The sequence below is a fragment of the Brachycentrus maculatus genome, unplaced genomic scaffold (assembly GCF_059751285.1).
Source record: "Brachycentrus maculatus isolate JH-2025_06_01 unplaced genomic scaffold, ASM5975128v1 h1tg000119l, whole genome shotgun sequence".
Taxonomy (NCBI): domain Eukaryota; kingdom Metazoa; phylum Arthropoda; class Insecta; order Trichoptera; family Brachycentridae; genus Brachycentrus; species Brachycentrus maculatus.
Genome location: NW_028280872.1, coordinates 2,943,797 through 2,961,612, shown reverse-complemented (window position 1 = coordinate 2,961,612; position 17,816 = coordinate 2,943,797). Strand labels below are relative to the sequence as shown.

At 35.5% G+C, this 17,816-nt stretch overlaps 1 protein-coding gene across 1 annotated transcript; it reads right to left on the bottom strand.

The window, feature by feature from the left end:
• Window positions 1-2,868: 2,868 nt before the first annotated feature.
• Window positions 2,869-17,198, bottom strand: LOC148309668 (hsp70-binding protein 1). The gene is made up of 6 exons (XM_088259635.1): window positions 16,792-17,198; window positions 13,369-13,449; window positions 11,834-12,026; window positions 10,571-10,792; window positions 6,036-6,191; window positions 2,869-3,314 (listed from the first exon to the last, which is right to left on the bottom strand). The coding sequence occupies exons 1-6, from the start codon at window positions 16,897-16,899 to the stop codon at window positions 3,007-3,009; spliced, it is 1,068 nt and encodes a 355-aa protein (XP_088115761.1). The 5' UTR covers window positions 16,900-17,198; the 3' UTR covers window positions 2,869-3,006.
• Window positions 17,199-17,816: the final 618 nt, after the last annotated feature.

The following is a 17,816-nucleotide window of genomic DNA, read 5'->3' as shown; positions in this document are numbered from 1 at the left end:
GCATGGATGAAATTAGTTAGGTAAGTATTACTACATAATACTCTTTTGCACACACTCAGCGACATTTTAAAAGACAACATTTAAAATTTGACACCATTGGATTCTAATACAAACTTCCAGTCTGACTTTGTAGTACTTACTTGAACCATATCATTTTGTAGTACTTACTTGAACCATATCATTTTTTAGTACTTAATTGAACCATATCATTTTGTAGTACTTACTTGAACCATATCATTTTGTAGTACTTACTTGAACCATATCATGTTGTAGTACTTACTTGAACCATATCATTTTGAAGTACTTACTTGGCCGAAAAAAATCCTTCTTAAATCAAATGATTTAAATTTGAATAAAGATCACATGTAGATCACATCTAGATCACATGTTCTTTGGGTGCCCGTTGAATGACGGCTACCCGAGCTTCCTTTCAGACCTCTCCAGCATAAACGTTCCATTTCCCACTAACATTTTTACCTTATTAACCTCCCCTAACAAACTTGTTTATAAAATAATTTGTAAATATCTTAAGTATATCTAGTATATCTTAAATATCTTTCCGCCTCCGTAGTGTAATGGTCAGCACGCTCGGCTACCGTTCTGGAGGTCCCGGGTTCGATTCCCAAGGGAGGTAAAATAAATATAAGTGATTTTTTCACTGAAATATTTATTCAATATTATTACCCTGGACTGGTACCTGAAGCGGAGGGCTGATCACCTTTCCTTCATGTGTAAACGATCAAGATAACACTGCGTTTATATAACGCAGTGCCCATCATTGGGGTGCGGATAAGGGTTTTTTATTATTATTAAATATCTTAAAATTAATTGAATAAATTTGTAAAGGTGTATGATAACTAAGTAAACAAACTAGCATTACTAATAAAACTAACCCCACTAACAGGAATACTAACACTTGAAAGTCGAATGTAAAAAGCGTAAATAAAAAATAACTCGACACTGGCTATAACATCCAAGATGGGTGAAAAGCCATTAAAAAGAAGAAGAAGAAGAATAAAGATCAATTTGAGTGATTGTGTCCACCTTAATCATTTTTGACATTGGCACCAAAAGTCATTAAATTTAAATCCATCCATATAAAAATCCATTGAATTTATTCCACTTCACAGATCCAAGAATCTCGAGCAAAAGACATCTCCTTTATATATATTTTTTTGGTAAATTTTTTATTGAAATTTTTTATTTTTACAAAATACATATTTAAATATACAAAATAGTTGGTAAATATATAAAAGATTGAAAATATAACTTTTCTACCTCTCTGATTAAGTAAATACTTTGTTTAGAGAGGGAGTTCCTTTTAAAATTATAATTTTTTTTATAAACAAAGCAAATTATAACAGAGTGAATTAAATTAATAAATAAAATATTCCTCGGCATGGAGTTTAGGTTGGGGTGAGTCTTATAAAACGTTTAAAAGAAAATTGTTGATGTCTATTTGACTATTTGTCATGAGGCGAATACTGGGTATAAAGTGGTATGACTTCGTCAGGAATGACGATGTGAGGAGAAGAACTCAACAGCCCCTCATACTGGAAGTCCTGAAGAGAAAAAGGTGGACATGGTTGGGACATGTCCTTAGAATGCCACCTGAGGGCATCAACCCCTCATGTCTCTTCTTCCAACCCCGAGGATTCCGGCGCCCCGGAAGGCCGCTGACGACCATTCACCGACTATACTCAGCGGAACTTCGTGACGCCGGACTGACCTGGGAGGAAGCCAAGGAGATGGCGCGTGACAGAGTGACTTGGAGACGTCTCGTGTTGGCCATATGCTCCACCTAGGGAGCGAACATGGAAAGAAGAAGAAGAGTCTTATATGTTTTTTAAATTTAGTTTTAAAGGTTTGATAATTTTTTATAGATTTAAAGTTTTCTGGAAGTTCATTTAAGTTTTTTTTTACCCACGTACGTATAATGATTTAACGCTGCTGTTGTTTTACATCTGGGCAATATTAAATTATTAACAATCAAGTTATCGCCGCGTCAATCCGCTGTGTCCTATACACCATTGGGGGCGAGGACGGAGAATATTGTCCTAAGAATTAAGGTTACATCTTCTTATTCCTGGATCCATCCCAACTTATCGTCGTTGTAGACTGTTGGGGCCAGCTCTCCTCCTCCTCAGGTTATAGGTTCTTCTATGATGGACAATGTCACCTAAGCCATGCCAATTTTGGACCCTTTCCTTGGACTTTTCACTTTGCTTGCCCCTGGAATCCCGCAAGCTGGCCCTAAGTCATTGCCAGTCTCTGGATCACCGGGAGAAGAATCACTCTCGCTGCCAGACAGGGTGGTGAATCTTAGCGTTAGTTTTCCATGGAGCTTTGGTTTATTTGACTGTAACGTTTTCATCCACCTTGAGTTGTCAGACGTAAAACCAGAGTGGCCCAGCTAACTAGGACTGTATCCGCTGTCATTGGGCAAGCGATTATCGAATTAAACTAATGAGCCTGGATACCCATTAGGGAAGAATTCTTCTACTTCTTAATTCTTATACGCACCCAATCATCCAAAGCTGTCATTGGGCAACCGATTATCGGATTAAACTAATGACCCTGGACACCCATTAGGGACGAATTCTTCTACTTCTTCTAACCCTTATATGCACCCAATGATACATAGGGCACTGCATCATATCAACGCACTATTATCTTGATCGTAATTGCACGAAGGTAAGGTAACTGGCCCTGTTCTTCAGGTACCAGTCAAGGGTGATATTAAATAAATATGAGAGTGAAAGCCACCCATACTTATCTTGACCCCCCCCCCCGGGAATCAACCCGGACCTCCAGCGCTAACCACCACACTACGGAGGCAAACAAGGCACAGCATAAAACACAACAGTATCTGCGTAACAAAATTTATTAGTGAGTAAATATTTGCATTCATTTACAATATGTAATTATAAATGGTTATTTGTAATAAAAAATCTTAAAACATAATATGCGGTTATATAAAAACAGAATTATGAAATTTTGGGGAATTCATCGTTCAACCCCGAATTGTTCGGCGGCCGTGTTAGTCCGGCTGGTGGAGAGCTCCAAGACCCTCAGAATGTCGTTGCAGTAGTCGATCTCCTCCATGTAGGTGGTGGAGTCGGCTTCGCAGAACTCCAGATGCCTCTCGATGGTCTCCCTCATCCTGAGGCTGGGTTTGCTGGACTGCACGAGCACTCCCTTGTCCACGGAGCTGATTATTATATTGCGGAGGGCATATAGCATGTGGCCGGGATTATCGTTCACTATGTCCCTCAGTGAGGCGCCCAAAACGTCTATTAGCTCCGGCATGTATTCTGTGGGATGAATTGGGAGATTGAAACTGGCTTATTTTTTTTATTTATCGGAAAACCAACAGAATATTAACAAAAATTAACAAAATATAATAAAATAAAATTCCAATCACAGGTTTTCACTGAAAAGTATTCTAAAAAACTGTCATGTAGATAATAATAAAATAAAACCCTTATCCGCACCCCAATGGTGCATAGGGCACTGCGTCATATAAACGCAGTGTTATCTTGATCGTTTACACATGAAGGAAAGGTGATCAGCCCTCCGCTTCAGGTACCAGTCCAGGGTAATATTGAATAAATATGACAGTGAAAAAATCACTTATATTTATTTTACCCCCCTAGGGAATCGAACCCGGGACCTCCGGAACGGTGGCCGAGCGTGCTGACCATTACACTACGGAGGCGGTCAAAATGTACATAAGTATAACTATATAATATAACTTACATTTCTTTATCAAATAATCAAAAAGTCAAATAGACATCAACAATATTTGTCTTAAACGTTTTAAAAGAAACATTATTGATGTCTATTTCATTAAGCGTTACATTCCGCATATCGCAGGCTCGATTTAAAAATTAATTTTGGTACATAGGATGTTACACATGATGATTCATTATAGATTCATCATAGATCTTTTACCATATCCGCTCCCTATGTGAATCATATCAGGTTCACAAATCTCTTGCTTATTCCAGCTTCCTAGCATCCTCCCAAGTCAGGTCTGCGTACCGAAGTTCTGACGCAAACTGCCGACGAATTGTCAGCAGTGGTCGTCCTGGGCGGCGTGAACCTGATGCCTTGTAAAAGAGGCAAGCTTGATGGCGGCTCTCGGGAGGCATGCGAAATACATGACCATGCCAACTGAATAGCTTTTTCTTGACAACAGTTGTGACCAAGATTTGCTATAAGATAGATATCTAACCTGACCACTTTCAAGTATTTGGCATACCTGATCGTGCCATGTTTTTCTCGGTCTTCCTCTGCTTCTTTCCCCACTAACATTCGCCTCATAAATTTGTTTTACCGTTCTTCCCTCAATCATTCGTTCCACATGTCCAAACCATCTCAACACACCTTTCTTAATTTTATCGATAATGCTTATCTCAGCTTTGCATTCCTTCCTTATTTCACTATTCACACATCTATCATACATCGTTTTGTCGCACATTCTTCTGAGAGATCGCATTTCGACTGCATTCAGTCTACTTTCATCCTTCTTTTGCCAACTCCATGAATATGGATAACCACCACTTTCAATACTTGAAAGTGGTCAGGTTAGGAGTCGTAACAATCGGCGGGTATGTATGAGGAGATGCATGAACGTGGAAGAGGCGAAGAATGTTTGCAAGGACAGAGTGGTGTGGCGCTGTATTCTCTCTGCCTACCCCTGCGGTGAAGCGGCGTGATGGTTAGTTAGTTAGTTTTTTTTTAGATATATCTAGTCATGGTAATTTTATTCAGTATTGTTTGACACCAGATATCATGGATCGTTTAGCAAGACTCAAGTGGCAATGGGCAGAACATGTTGCGAGACAAGAACCCACAAGAAGGATCCCAAAAATTTTTAGATGGAGACCTTGGGAGAGTCAAAAAATGCGTTGGAAGACTTAAAAAAAGATGGTCCGACAACATAGCCGCTGTGGGGGGTAAAAACTGGCTGCAAGCAGCGACAGACTGAAGAAAATGAAAGGATATGGAAGACGCCTATATCCAGCAGCGGAAGACAGAAAGAAAAGAAGAAATTGTTTGGCATATAAATCTTCAATCTCTCACGCTACTTTATAATACTCTTCTCAACCCCAATGCACCTAAATATCTTGAAGAAAACTTTATAAATATACCTCTCAGATCATGTTCTGTCACTTCATTCTTCCCAAGAAAGATCACTTTCCATTCCTCGCCAGAATACATCATTTTTCAATAATTCCTTCTCTGTCCAAGCGGCCAGACTATGGAATGAATTACCTCTCCTTGTAAAAAATGCACCTTCTCTAATAACTTTTAAGAAACGTCTGAGACATTACTATCTATCATTAGAATCTTAACTGTCCATCAAACCTCCTCCCTTTGTTTTTCCCTCTACCTCCCTGTTTCCTTTGCCTTCCACATTATCATCAATTTGTAATTTATGATTTTTTTAAATGTACAAGTACTATCTACCCTCTGATTGCAAACAGCTATGTATGGTATCAAACGTTTTGACCAATATCACTAGTCTGTTTTTGGTTGGTTGGAAGATATTGCTTTCTAGCAATAAGCCCGCCAATGTTCTTATTTCTTTTCTGTACATGAAGTTTAATAATAAAACCTTTATCCGCACCCCAATGGTGCATAGGGCACTCCGTCATATAAACGCAGTGTTATCTTGATCGTTTTTACACATGAAGGAAAGGTGATAAGCCCTCCGCTTCAGGACCAGTCCAGGGTAATATTGAATAAATATTACAGTGAAAAAATCACTCATATTTATTTTACCCCCCCCCCTGGGAATCGAACCCGTGACCTGAACGGTAGCCGAGCGTGCTGACCATTACACTACGGAGGCGGACTAAAAATGACTAAAAAAACATGAAGTTTAAATAAGTAAAAAAAAAAAAAAAATACTATTTCACTTTACAACACAAATGATAAAAAAAAATTGTCAAGCGAAATCTTTTTCAATCTGATTTCGAATGGTTCAGAGGCAGACGGGTAAATTTCATATATTTGTCTATTGTTACCTTTCATTTGCATAAAACGAGGATACAAATAGCAGAGGATGAAGGCAGCCTTATTCTTCAGGGCGAAACTCGGCATCTTCAGACACCTGATGAGTGCCAAGCAGCCCCCATCGTGCAGGAAGGCGCCCGAACAGAGTGTATGCTCTCGTATAATACCTGTGGACACAAAAAACCCATTTTTATATGATTGTTACTTTTTTTTATTTACCTGTACAGTAAGTCCTCTACTTTAGTGTTTTTGCGTAAGTTGAAAATTGTGTCAGTACAAATTCACGTAAGTCGAAATCATGTAAGCAGAGATTAGATTAAGTTTCATACTGACATTTCTTAGTGGAAGTGTATTTTATATAATAAAATAGCAACTACACTCAGACCTCATTTTGCATCGTTTCACTTTGCGTTGTTTCAAAGTTTTACTTTTGTTTTGTTAGGTAAATATTCTTATTTTTTTAACATTTTAGGACTGAATGAAAAACACGGTAACCTATCTTTGACGTTTACATGATTTCTAATAGAAATAGCAATTCACTTTGCGTTGTTTCAATTTTGGCCCACAATATTTTGGAACGTATCTACGACGCAAAGAGAGGTCTTAGTGTATATAGTTTTTTCCACATATATTTTACTAAACAAGTGACCGAAATTCGTCATTACAGACATCATCGGGAGGCTAGACAAAATTCTATATAATATTCATTCAAACCCTTATCCGCACCCCAATGGTGCATAGGGCACTGCATCATCCAAATGCAGTGTTATCTGGATCATTAACACAAGAAAGAAAGGTGATCAGCCTTCTGGAAATCCAGAAGGGTAGCCGAGCGTGCTGACCATTACACTACGGAGGCGGACATATGTAAAATTTTTTTAACCCTTATCCGCACCCCAATGGTGCATAGGGCACTGCATCATATAAATGCAGTGTTATCTTGATCGTTAACACACGGTGATCAGCCCTCCGCTTCAGGTACCAGTCCAGGGTAATATTGAATAAATATTAGAGTGATAAAATCACTTATATTTATTAGACCCACCTCTGGGAATCGAACCCGGGACCTCCAGAATGGTACCCGAGCGCGCTGACCATTACACTACGGAGGCGGACATATGTAATATACAACACATTATTTTATATAAATTTTCTGACATAACAAAATGAATCTCACCAACATCTATATTTTTATCTCACCAATAGATGTCTCTAGTGAAATTATAGTGATTCAAGCACAATGTTTCGAAATTGGATCATGTATATAGAACTTCCAAGAATTTGTGTAGTGTGGTTGTCTATCATGGGTAAAATTGGTGATTGTTACACATGTGTAAAGAGATAACTTAAACCAGCCCATGACGGTCGTAAGCCTCGTAAATGCCCAGTTTTCTATATTTTCATCATCTGTATTGAGATAATAATAAAAATTAAAAATTAATAGGTCAAGAAGTCATTGAAGATTAGGATATGTATTTTGTACACAAAATTGATATTATGTAACATATTTATCTTATAAATGTGGCTATTTATATACATATATATATTTTTTTTAATCATATACGCCTTCATGCATCATTTCTTTTAAAAGAGATAATAAAAAGGTAATAATATTAAATATTAAAAGCTTTTCAATTTTTGCAGCCATTCAGATGCTGATAACGTTTTCAGGGTTATTATGCTGTGCGGAGCATTTATCAACAGACGTGTTATCAGTCATGGACTAGGTGAGGGTCATATTTGCAGGACCGAATCGGTTAAGATAGGAAAACAAAGTACCATTTTCAAAATGCGGCCAGTTTTGTAACATTTGTAGGCTTGAATGCCTACATAAGTTCATACGGTATAACTCGTGCCAAGTCATCACTCATAAAATGACTAAAGTCTTAAGCATGAGGAGATTAGAAAATTAAGAAAGGCGTGTTGAGATGGTTTGGTCATGTGAATCGAATGAGTGAAGAAAGAACGGTAAAACAATTTTATGAGGCGAATATGGTTGGTAATAAAAGCAGAGGAAGACCGAGGAAAACTTGGCATGATCGAGTATTTTAAATACTTGGACGTGGTCAGGTCAGGAGTCCGGAATAGTCGGCAGATATGTATGAGAAGATGCATGAATTTATAAGAAGCGAAGATTGTTTGCAAAGGCAGATTGGTGTGGCATTCTATTCTCTCTGCCTGCCCCTGCGTGAAGCGGTATGATGGTTGGTTAGTTAGCTCACTTCGGTCTTGCATTCTTTCCTTATTTCACCATTCGAACATCTATCATCCATCGTTTTATTGCATATCTGAGAATTTAACTGCTATTTCTTCTTTTAACACATTGCACATTTCGCTCACTCCTTTCAAGAACGTCATAAATCAAAAATCGTCAATTTTCAGTTGTGCATGTATTCGGAATGCCTAGAAAATGTACTATATCCCAGTAAAAGAGGCATATTTTTAACTTAATATTTACCCGCTATAGGGCAGAAAATGTTGTTTTTGCATTTTGAAGAAAAGGTATTGTTTAATTATTTTTTTTAAATATACTCAATATTTTTGAAATGGAGAAAAAACCTTCAGGTTTTACCTAAAAAGATCTGCTGCACAGTAAAAAGTTCAATAAGTGGCTTGATATTTATTTTTTAAACATTGTGTTATACTTTTAAACATTAAAAATGTTCTCATGAAAAATCAAGTTTTTTTATTTATGGCGTTCTTGAAAGGAGTGAGCGATTTGCACATCCCTTAAAAGCGTCTTTTACATACTGTTGGTAGAGAGCGGGAGACGCTTATAAGCATTCTATTTGCTTAATGTTGGTAGAGCACGAGAGATGCCAAAAAACATTGTACAGATCGGAATAGGGTTTGCGGTTACTTGTGATTAGTATACGACCCTAATAATTACTCTAATTAGGGTCAAGGTTGATGAAAAAACCGCCTGACAACAATGTGTTAACACATTTCGGACGGGTGTTTTTTACGCCTGCGTACCGCTGGCGACGGGATTAGATAATTGCGTACATGTAGTTTTAGACCTTAACCTGTTAACCGGGCGGAACGTATAAATACGTCAAACGTAAATATCAGGTACGGGTAGGGCATATAAATACCTCCTTGAAATATATGTTGCGCCCTGGAATGTGCCGGACCTATATTTTGGTACAACAAAGGTCATCCATACATCGCTCACTCCTTTCAAGAACGTCATAAATCAAAAATCGTCAATTTTCAGTTGTGCATGTTTTCGGAATGCCCAGAAAATGTACTTTATCCCAGCAAAAGAGGCATATTTTTAACTTAATATTTACCCGCTACAGAGCAGAAAATGTTGTTTTTGCATTTTGAAGAAAATGTATTGTTTTGAATTATTATTTATTTAAACATATTAAATAAAAAACCTTCAGGTTTTACCTAAAAAGATCTATTGTACAGTAAAAAGTTCAATAATAGGCTTGATATCTATTTTTAATACACTGTGTTATATTTTAAAACATTAAAAACGTTCTCCTGAAAAATCAAGTTTTTTGATTTATGACGTTCTTGAAAGGAGTGAGCGACATGTCTCCACATGAATTCTTTTCTATGTGTTTGTAATTTTGTATTTTCCTTTGTGATTTACGTCTAAATAAATTAATTTTCATTTATTTTAAGCATAAATAAAATATATGTAATCACATCCACCGGGCGTGACATACTGACACATCCTGGTGAAAGAGTTTGCGCCCGTTGTATGTTGCGTAGATAAAAAGTAAACTCCCCGATTAACAGGTTAGTAAAGAGATATGTACGAAATATTCATACAAAAACATAATAAATAAATCCTTCTTTTCTGACTTTGAAATTTATATTTTCTCATTTGTTTAGTTTAAATATGCTTCTTACCTTATGTTTTTCTCATTTATTTCTTTTAAATATGCTTCTTATGCCTATTCATTATACCTTTTATTGTTTATTGTTTTTATATTTTGCCATGCATTCTGTCCGCCTCCGTAGTGTAATGGTCAGCATGCTCGGCTGCCGTTCTGGAGGTCCCGGGTTCGATTCCCAGGGGGGTTTAATAAATATAAGTGATTTTTTCACTCTAACATTTATTCAATATTACACTGGACTGGTACCTGAAGTGGAGGGCTGATCACCTTTCCTTCATGTGTAATCGATCGAGATAACACTGCGTTTATATGAAGCATATGCACCATTGGGGTGCGTTAAGGGTTTTATTATTATTTTATTATTAGTATTAGTTTTGGTTATTTAAAAAAAAATATGTTACTTTATTATTTGTGTTCCAGTCTTGTTAACCTTAATCCCATGTCCCAAAATGAGAAATAGAAATTACTCATCGGGAATATTATATGTATATACATGACTTTTGTATGTAATATGTTTTGAAATAAATAAATAAATAAAATAACATGAGACCAGTGCAGAAGGTTAAAATACCCTTCCCGTCCTTAAGCATCAATCGACCGAACGGGTAGAAATACCTTTAAGATTTGAATACTGGAGGGACGGGTGATAGCACGAGTGGATGGAAATACAAGGAACGTAGAAGTTGACTCACAGGAGGCTGCGTAGAGAGCGGACTTGAGAACCACCTCGTTCTCCTCCGTCTTGAGGATGTTGAGCAGCACGTAGATGAGACCTGTCTCAAGCGCGCAAGTCTGGCAGTAAGGGTTGTTCTGGCAGATCTCGCCCAGCAGCTGGCAAGTCTGGCTGCGCATCTCCGCGTTCTCGCACATCAGGCAAATGGGGAACACCTTGTAGCCGTCAAGCCTGTAGAAACCTGCACAAATCAAACACTGTCATGATGACGTCTCGGAGAGTGTGGACAAATCATATCTCTAAGGAGAGAGGACGACATATGGTTAGAGCTCGGATGTCGTATTGTTAAAAAAATAGGACTTGTAGTGGCATCTATTGAAATTTGGCAAATTTTATTATAATATTTTGAGTGTGTCCTAAATCTGGGTTTGTGCACTTGGTTTACTTTTTATTTACGTGAGTTATTTATATCAGGTCGTACAGGAGAAAGTGACCAATTACCAAAACGTAAAATGTTCAGGAGAGCCATTTCAGTCACTTTTGCTTGGCAAGAAAATAAACATCAATGCAGTTAGTCATTTTTACCAAGTCAATATATTATACTTCCACGTTTAAAATCCTTTGGGATTTTTTCAGGGCAATATTAAGCTAGTAAGATATCAAATAGTCAATAATCACGTTTTTGTAAAAAATGAACTTGGTCACATTCTCCTGTATGACTACGATATATAGATATATTTTGTAAGAGATATGTATATATATATATATATATATATATATATATATACATATATATATATATATATATATATATATATATATATATATATATATATATATATATATATATATATATATATATACACTGCGTATTTGTTTATAAAAATATAATATTTTTGTTAATATTATATTTCTGTATTATATTAGATAACGATTATATGAATAAATATCTGATATAAATGTTGTTTTTATTTTGTGTTTTTTATTTAAATTGTGTAATAATTTCACATTATGGTTTAAAAATACAATTGATAAAATAATCCCCAAGCTTAAAAACCTACTTAAATTTAAAGTGTTTTTAGTGGGGCGCGCAATAAATGTTTTATCTGTAATGTTCCAGCGGTCAATGTTTTACCTATAATGTGGCCGGCGGGCAATGGTTTACCTATGTGACCAGCATATAATGTGGCCGGTGGGCAATGTTTTGCCTATAATGTGGCCAGCATGCAATGTTTCATTTATAATGCCTGAACTACACTAACATTGTGTAAGTAAGCATTACCGATTGACATGTCCAGATTGATAACGATGTCCAGGAGAGACTCGAACGATTTTGTTACACTCTCAGGCAACTCCGAGTCACAGTTGATGGAAGATATGAGTTCTCGGTCGCTGAGAATCCTGATTGCGTTTTGAATCTCATCCGTTACATTCACCGTCAAGCTGCTGATGGCTTCCTCCAAGAATCTCTTCCTCTAAAAATTGAAACATACATTTATCAATTTTAATATTAAAGGTTATTACACATTTAATCTTTCCACCGAAATGTAAAACGCTAGTATTTCTGGCTAGAATTTACGCCGGCAACTATATGAAATTATAGTAACTTAAAAGCGGAGTTTGTCGTAACATAATTTCGTAACATCGCTCGCGGCGAGCATCACCGAGCATCCGAAACTATGGATGGAGCGCTCGGCTCGCTGTACTGACTGCCTGAATGCTCGCATCGTAACGTGTTACGTTACGACGAAATGCTCGGTCAGTCTCCACCTTAAGAATAAACCCTCTCACAAGTATGAATAGGTTACGAAAATTCGTTAAAGTTGTAGCCTAAGTAGGAACATGATAAGCGGTGTTTCATAAGCCGTTGCAAGTTTTCAGAGTCACTTGGAGATTAGGCGATTTAAAAATAATAAAAAAATGTAAAAGTCAAGTTGACCAGAATATCGAAGTTTTCCAAGTCACGAATACAAATACACAAAAAGAATTTAGTCATTTTCTAATTAAAATGTAACTTTGTTTTAAAATCACTATAAATTTTAGTGATAAAATAATTTAAAATGATTTTAAAACAAATTTACATTTTAATCGTAAAATGGAATATCACAAAGTTAGTGCTTCAAATATAAATAATAGTCATTGTTGTTTACATTAAAGCTCAGATATTAAAAAACCATGTTTTACTTTTAAAATTATAAATCTATCCCAGCTTGAAATATACTATGGAAGTTTTGTATGGTATTGAAATGGTTGATAAATAATAATAATATTAATAATAAATTTAGATAATTTTTACAGTACCATTTTGGTAAATTAGAGTATGTAAATATGCAGTTATAAGTGTTGTTTGCTATGGGCAGTGAATGTCACCACAGCATATGTTGATAAAGAGAGATCATATCGCTCACTCCTTTCAAGAACGTCATATATCAAAAATCGTCAATTTTCAGTTGTTCATGTTTTCAGAATGCCCAGAAAATTTACTATATCCCAGCAAAAGAAGCATATTTTTAACTTAATATTTACCTGCTACATTGCAGAAAATGTTGTTTTTGCATTTTGAAGAAAAGGTATTGTTTAACAATTTTTTTAAATTTACTAAATATTTTTCAAATGGAGAAAAAACCTCCAGGTTTTACCTAAAAAGATCTATTGCACAGTAAAAAGTTCAATAAGTGGCTTTATATTTATTTTTAATACATTGTGTTATATTTTTAAACTTTAAAAACGTTCTCCTGAAAAATCAAGTTTTTTGATTTATGACGTTGTTGAAAGGGGTGAGCGATATATGCCCATGCGGGAAGAATATAAAAATACCTCTTCATCCATTGGTGCATTGGTTGAACTCCCGGGAGCATCCTCACTCCTTGTAGCCTCAGTGGCAAACCTCAGTAAACCCTGTGTGGAAAAAACAAACCTTCATAAACTATCAAGTAGCAGTACCAGTAGTATTAGTAATAACGCCTTGAACCCTATCAAAAGTCATTTTAAAAAGAAAAAAAAACCTATCCAACCAAATTATTATTTTCAATATTGAAAGTCCCAAAAGTAGAAACTATTTAAAAAAAACAGCAATCCTCCAACTATTTAAGGGTGAAAATAACTTTAATCTAAATAAAAGTTAATCTCCGAGATATAAACATGACATTACAACACCAATATGCAATTATTTCTTTTGACATCTCATCAAAATTGAAGAAGAATATGGAAGTCTGGGCATTTACGGGGCTGACGACCGTCATAGGCTGGTTTAAGTGATCTCTTTACATACAAATATTCTTCTTCATATTTGATGAGATGTCAAAAAAATAATATGAATAATACTCCTATAATTGGAGATAATCCAGATTTGTTAACAAGTATTTGGACACACTCAAAATGTTGTACCAAAATGCAATACCAAACGATTCCAATAGAACTTTAAATATTTGGGAACTAATACTTCAATAACCTTCCTACAGACATAAAAAAATTGAAGACAGTAAAATGCTAAAAAATAAATTAAATGAATTTTATACATGTTAACCTAAGAAAGAAAAATAACAAAAATAAATTGTATTAAGAACAAACATATATAATAAGTGTAAGTCCCTCTCCAAGCACAAGAGCTTAGTCTCTTTATTGGAGAGAACTGCGTTATTAATTTTAAGATTGTAAGTAGAAATGTCTAGAAAATTAATTTTATAAAAATTGTAACCATATGAAATAAAAAAAAATAAAAAATTCCAAGTAGCTTATAAGTTATAGCCAATAAATGGAACATGAAGAGAGGAATAGGCCGGCCCCAGAAAAGATGGCCGATGCCATTGTCCCCCCCGTAGTAAGTGAATTGAAAAAGCCCAAACCAAAGTCTGTAAAAAATTTGTCATTCATTACATTCAAACCCTTATCCACACCCCAATGGTACATAGGGCTCTGCATCATATAAACGGAGTGTTATCTTGATCATTAACACATGAAGGAAAGGTGATCAGCCGTCCGCTTCAGGTACCAGTCCAGGGTAATATTAAATAAATATTAGAGTGAAAAAATCACTTAAATTTATTTGACCCCCCCCCTGGGAATCGAACCCGGGACCTCCAGAACGGTAGCTGAGCGTGCTGACCATTACACTACGGAGGCGGACAAAAAATTAGAAGAGGCCTATATCCTTGTGTCGTGAATATTGACCTTATATAATTTTGTTTGAATGTAGCAAAAAACAGATGCACATCTTGCATATTAGATTGTAAAAAAAAACATTCATGGTCAAACAAATATGGTAATTTAATATTAGCATATTTAAGCAGTTCAAACAGCAATCCAATGCTCATATCTGATGTCTACAAAACGTATTTTATAAAAATAAATAAAGTTAGTTGTTTCGTCTGTCTCTGTTGAATGTTGGCTAGTACAGGGGTCTCCAAAGTATGGTGCGCGTACCCAGAGGAGTGTGCAAAAAAAAGTTCTACTGATTACGCTTCATTTCACTCCAAAATACTTAACCCTTTCCGGTCCCCCAAAATTTAAAAACAAATCTAGGTGGACAGTTACATTCCAATTGGAAAAAATTGTCCTCTGCTCCACATACTGTTGTAATAGATACGAGTGACAAAAATGTAAGCTTGGAATTTAAATGAATAATACTAATGATGCAAAAAATGTCAAATAACATCCGACATGGGACCAAAGAGGAAAAAATCGATGTCGAATGAGATTCGACATTGGACCAGTAAGGGTTAATATCCTCCCGCATGCACAAAATTATAACAGAAAAACAAAATTCCATCACATTGTCCCTATTTAATTATTATTAAAAATTGTCTTGTAATTTACAATATATTTAATTTAGTTTATATTCAGATAGATTCCGTAGATGGAAATATGTAGCTTTCGAAACTAGTCGTTAAAAAAAAACATATATTTAATAATAATAAAGCCCTTATCCGCACCCCAATGGTGCATAGGGCACTGCTTCATATGAACGCAGTGTTATCTTGATCGTTTACACACGAAGGAAAGGTGATCAGCCCTCCGCTTCAGGTACCAGTCCAGGGTAATATTGAATAAATATTACAGTGAAAAAATGATTTATATTTTTTTTATTTGACCCCCCTGGGAATCGAAGCCGGGACCTCCAGAACGGTAGCCGAGCGTGCTGACCATTACACTACAGAGGCGGACAATATAATAATGTATTACCACAAAGTAAATGCCAAAACAATTAATAAAACGTAAATTGTTTCATTTAAAAATAATGAACATAAAAATAACTGGATTATCTGCATTTATCCATTCGTATGCCGAAAAAATTTTTTTTGACAAAACAAATATCTGTATTCAAGTCCCCCACGGTAGCGTAGTGGTCAGCATGTTTAGTTACCGCGCTGGAGGTCTCGGGTTCACGAAATCTATGTATTATTTAGATAGAAATTATGTAAAAATTATTTTTAAAAACTCACGATCTCTAGGTTTTATTTTATTACAAAATTACATACAAATATCCAAAGATGTCATTACTATACAAGTTACATCATACCAATTGACAGACAGACTTCGACGTTTATTAACGTCGATACTCCTTTGAAGAAAATTCGCACCGATGTTCATTTGTCCATACACACGAAAATGTTAAGCCATTTTTACAAAATAAATATTCAATATAATAACCTAGAATTAACAATAAATATGGGAGTCGAATACTGCAATATATCGTTCCGAACATTTTTAATTTGTTGCCGACGGATGTTAGAGGTCAAAATAAAATATGGAACAAAGGCAAAATAAAGGAATGGGTAAATGATCAAGAGTTAATTTTATGAAAATTGTAAAATGTTTATATTCTTAATTTTTTTCCTCTTTTTTGTGTCTATATTAGGTTAAAATCGTTAAAAAGAGGTCAAAATAAAATATGGAACAAAGGCAAAATAAAGGAATGGGTAAATGATCAAGAGTTAATTTTATGAAAATTGTAAAATGTTTATATTCTTAATTTTTTTCCTCTTTTTTGTGTCTATATTAGGTTAAAATCGTTAAAAACAATAAAAAATGTATTAAAAAAGAACTCCACCGACAAGACACACAAGGTGGCTTGGTGGGTCTCTGCAACAACAAAAAAAAGTTCTAAATATGTATAAATTGTGATTCAAATAAATGTTTACAAATAAATATATATATATATATGAGGGTTCTATGTTTTTTATGTTTTTCCAAGACTATTCAGTCATAAAGATTGACAAAACACCGGTAAAAGTAAGGTACCTGAAGGCTGGTTGGTTGTCTCGGCTGAACGGGAGCCGGTTGTGGATTCTCCTGGCCTCCAGGGAGAGCAACATCTTGCGATGGATTCCTAGGGTCCTGATTCGGCATTGTGTCACCTAATTTTTCAAAACTCGTACTGCACAAACCAGAGAACACACCGGACAGAAACCTATTCGCAAACTGCTCGATAATCAAACCCGTACCCGGAGACGGATGCTTTTAATAACGTATTTCAATGAACAGGTCTAGGAAACCCGACCGGCGATCCCCACGAGATGATGTATGATACAAGTAAAAAGTTATGTAGATGTATAATGTATATCTGTCTATAATCAGATACACAAATTGTCAAAACACGTGCCGTCCTCTAAATTGACAACAAACCGACAGACACAATTCGGCGAATTGCATACATATTTATATACTCATTTGTACCTACATCTAGCTGTCATTCTCATGGTCATCAGTTATGCAACCTGAAGAAAATAAACCTCCGTCCAGAAAATTCGATAAAACAGAAATTTTCTTCACAACTATTGTTTTGTTGGCTGCATTGTAAATTTACCACCTAAAATTTAAAATGAATCTAGAAATGTAATCAAGCTACGGTAACGTTGTACTCTTCTTCTTCGTGGGTTACAACATGTGTGATGATTGGTTTGCTTCTTACATGGTCAGTTTCCACCCGTCTCTATCCTCCGCTCGTATCTAAACTGTTGGGTAACAGAAATATTACATTTAAAAATGTTTATCTTCCTAATAACTGGAACAGTATAGTGGATACCACACAAAGGTGAAAAATAACACATGCTTAAAAACCATCCATATTACCAGCCAATCAAAAAAAAGTCTAGGTTAGATACATAGAATTATTTTTCTATGAATCTACTTTTTATTTTAATTGATTTGTTGTAACAAATGTTGTTTATTTAGCGAAGAAAAGAGACAGAATTAATAAAAACAGAGTAGTCAAGATGTAGGTTACCCACCTTTGTCCAAGGGTTTGTAAAATTGTCATTTTAATG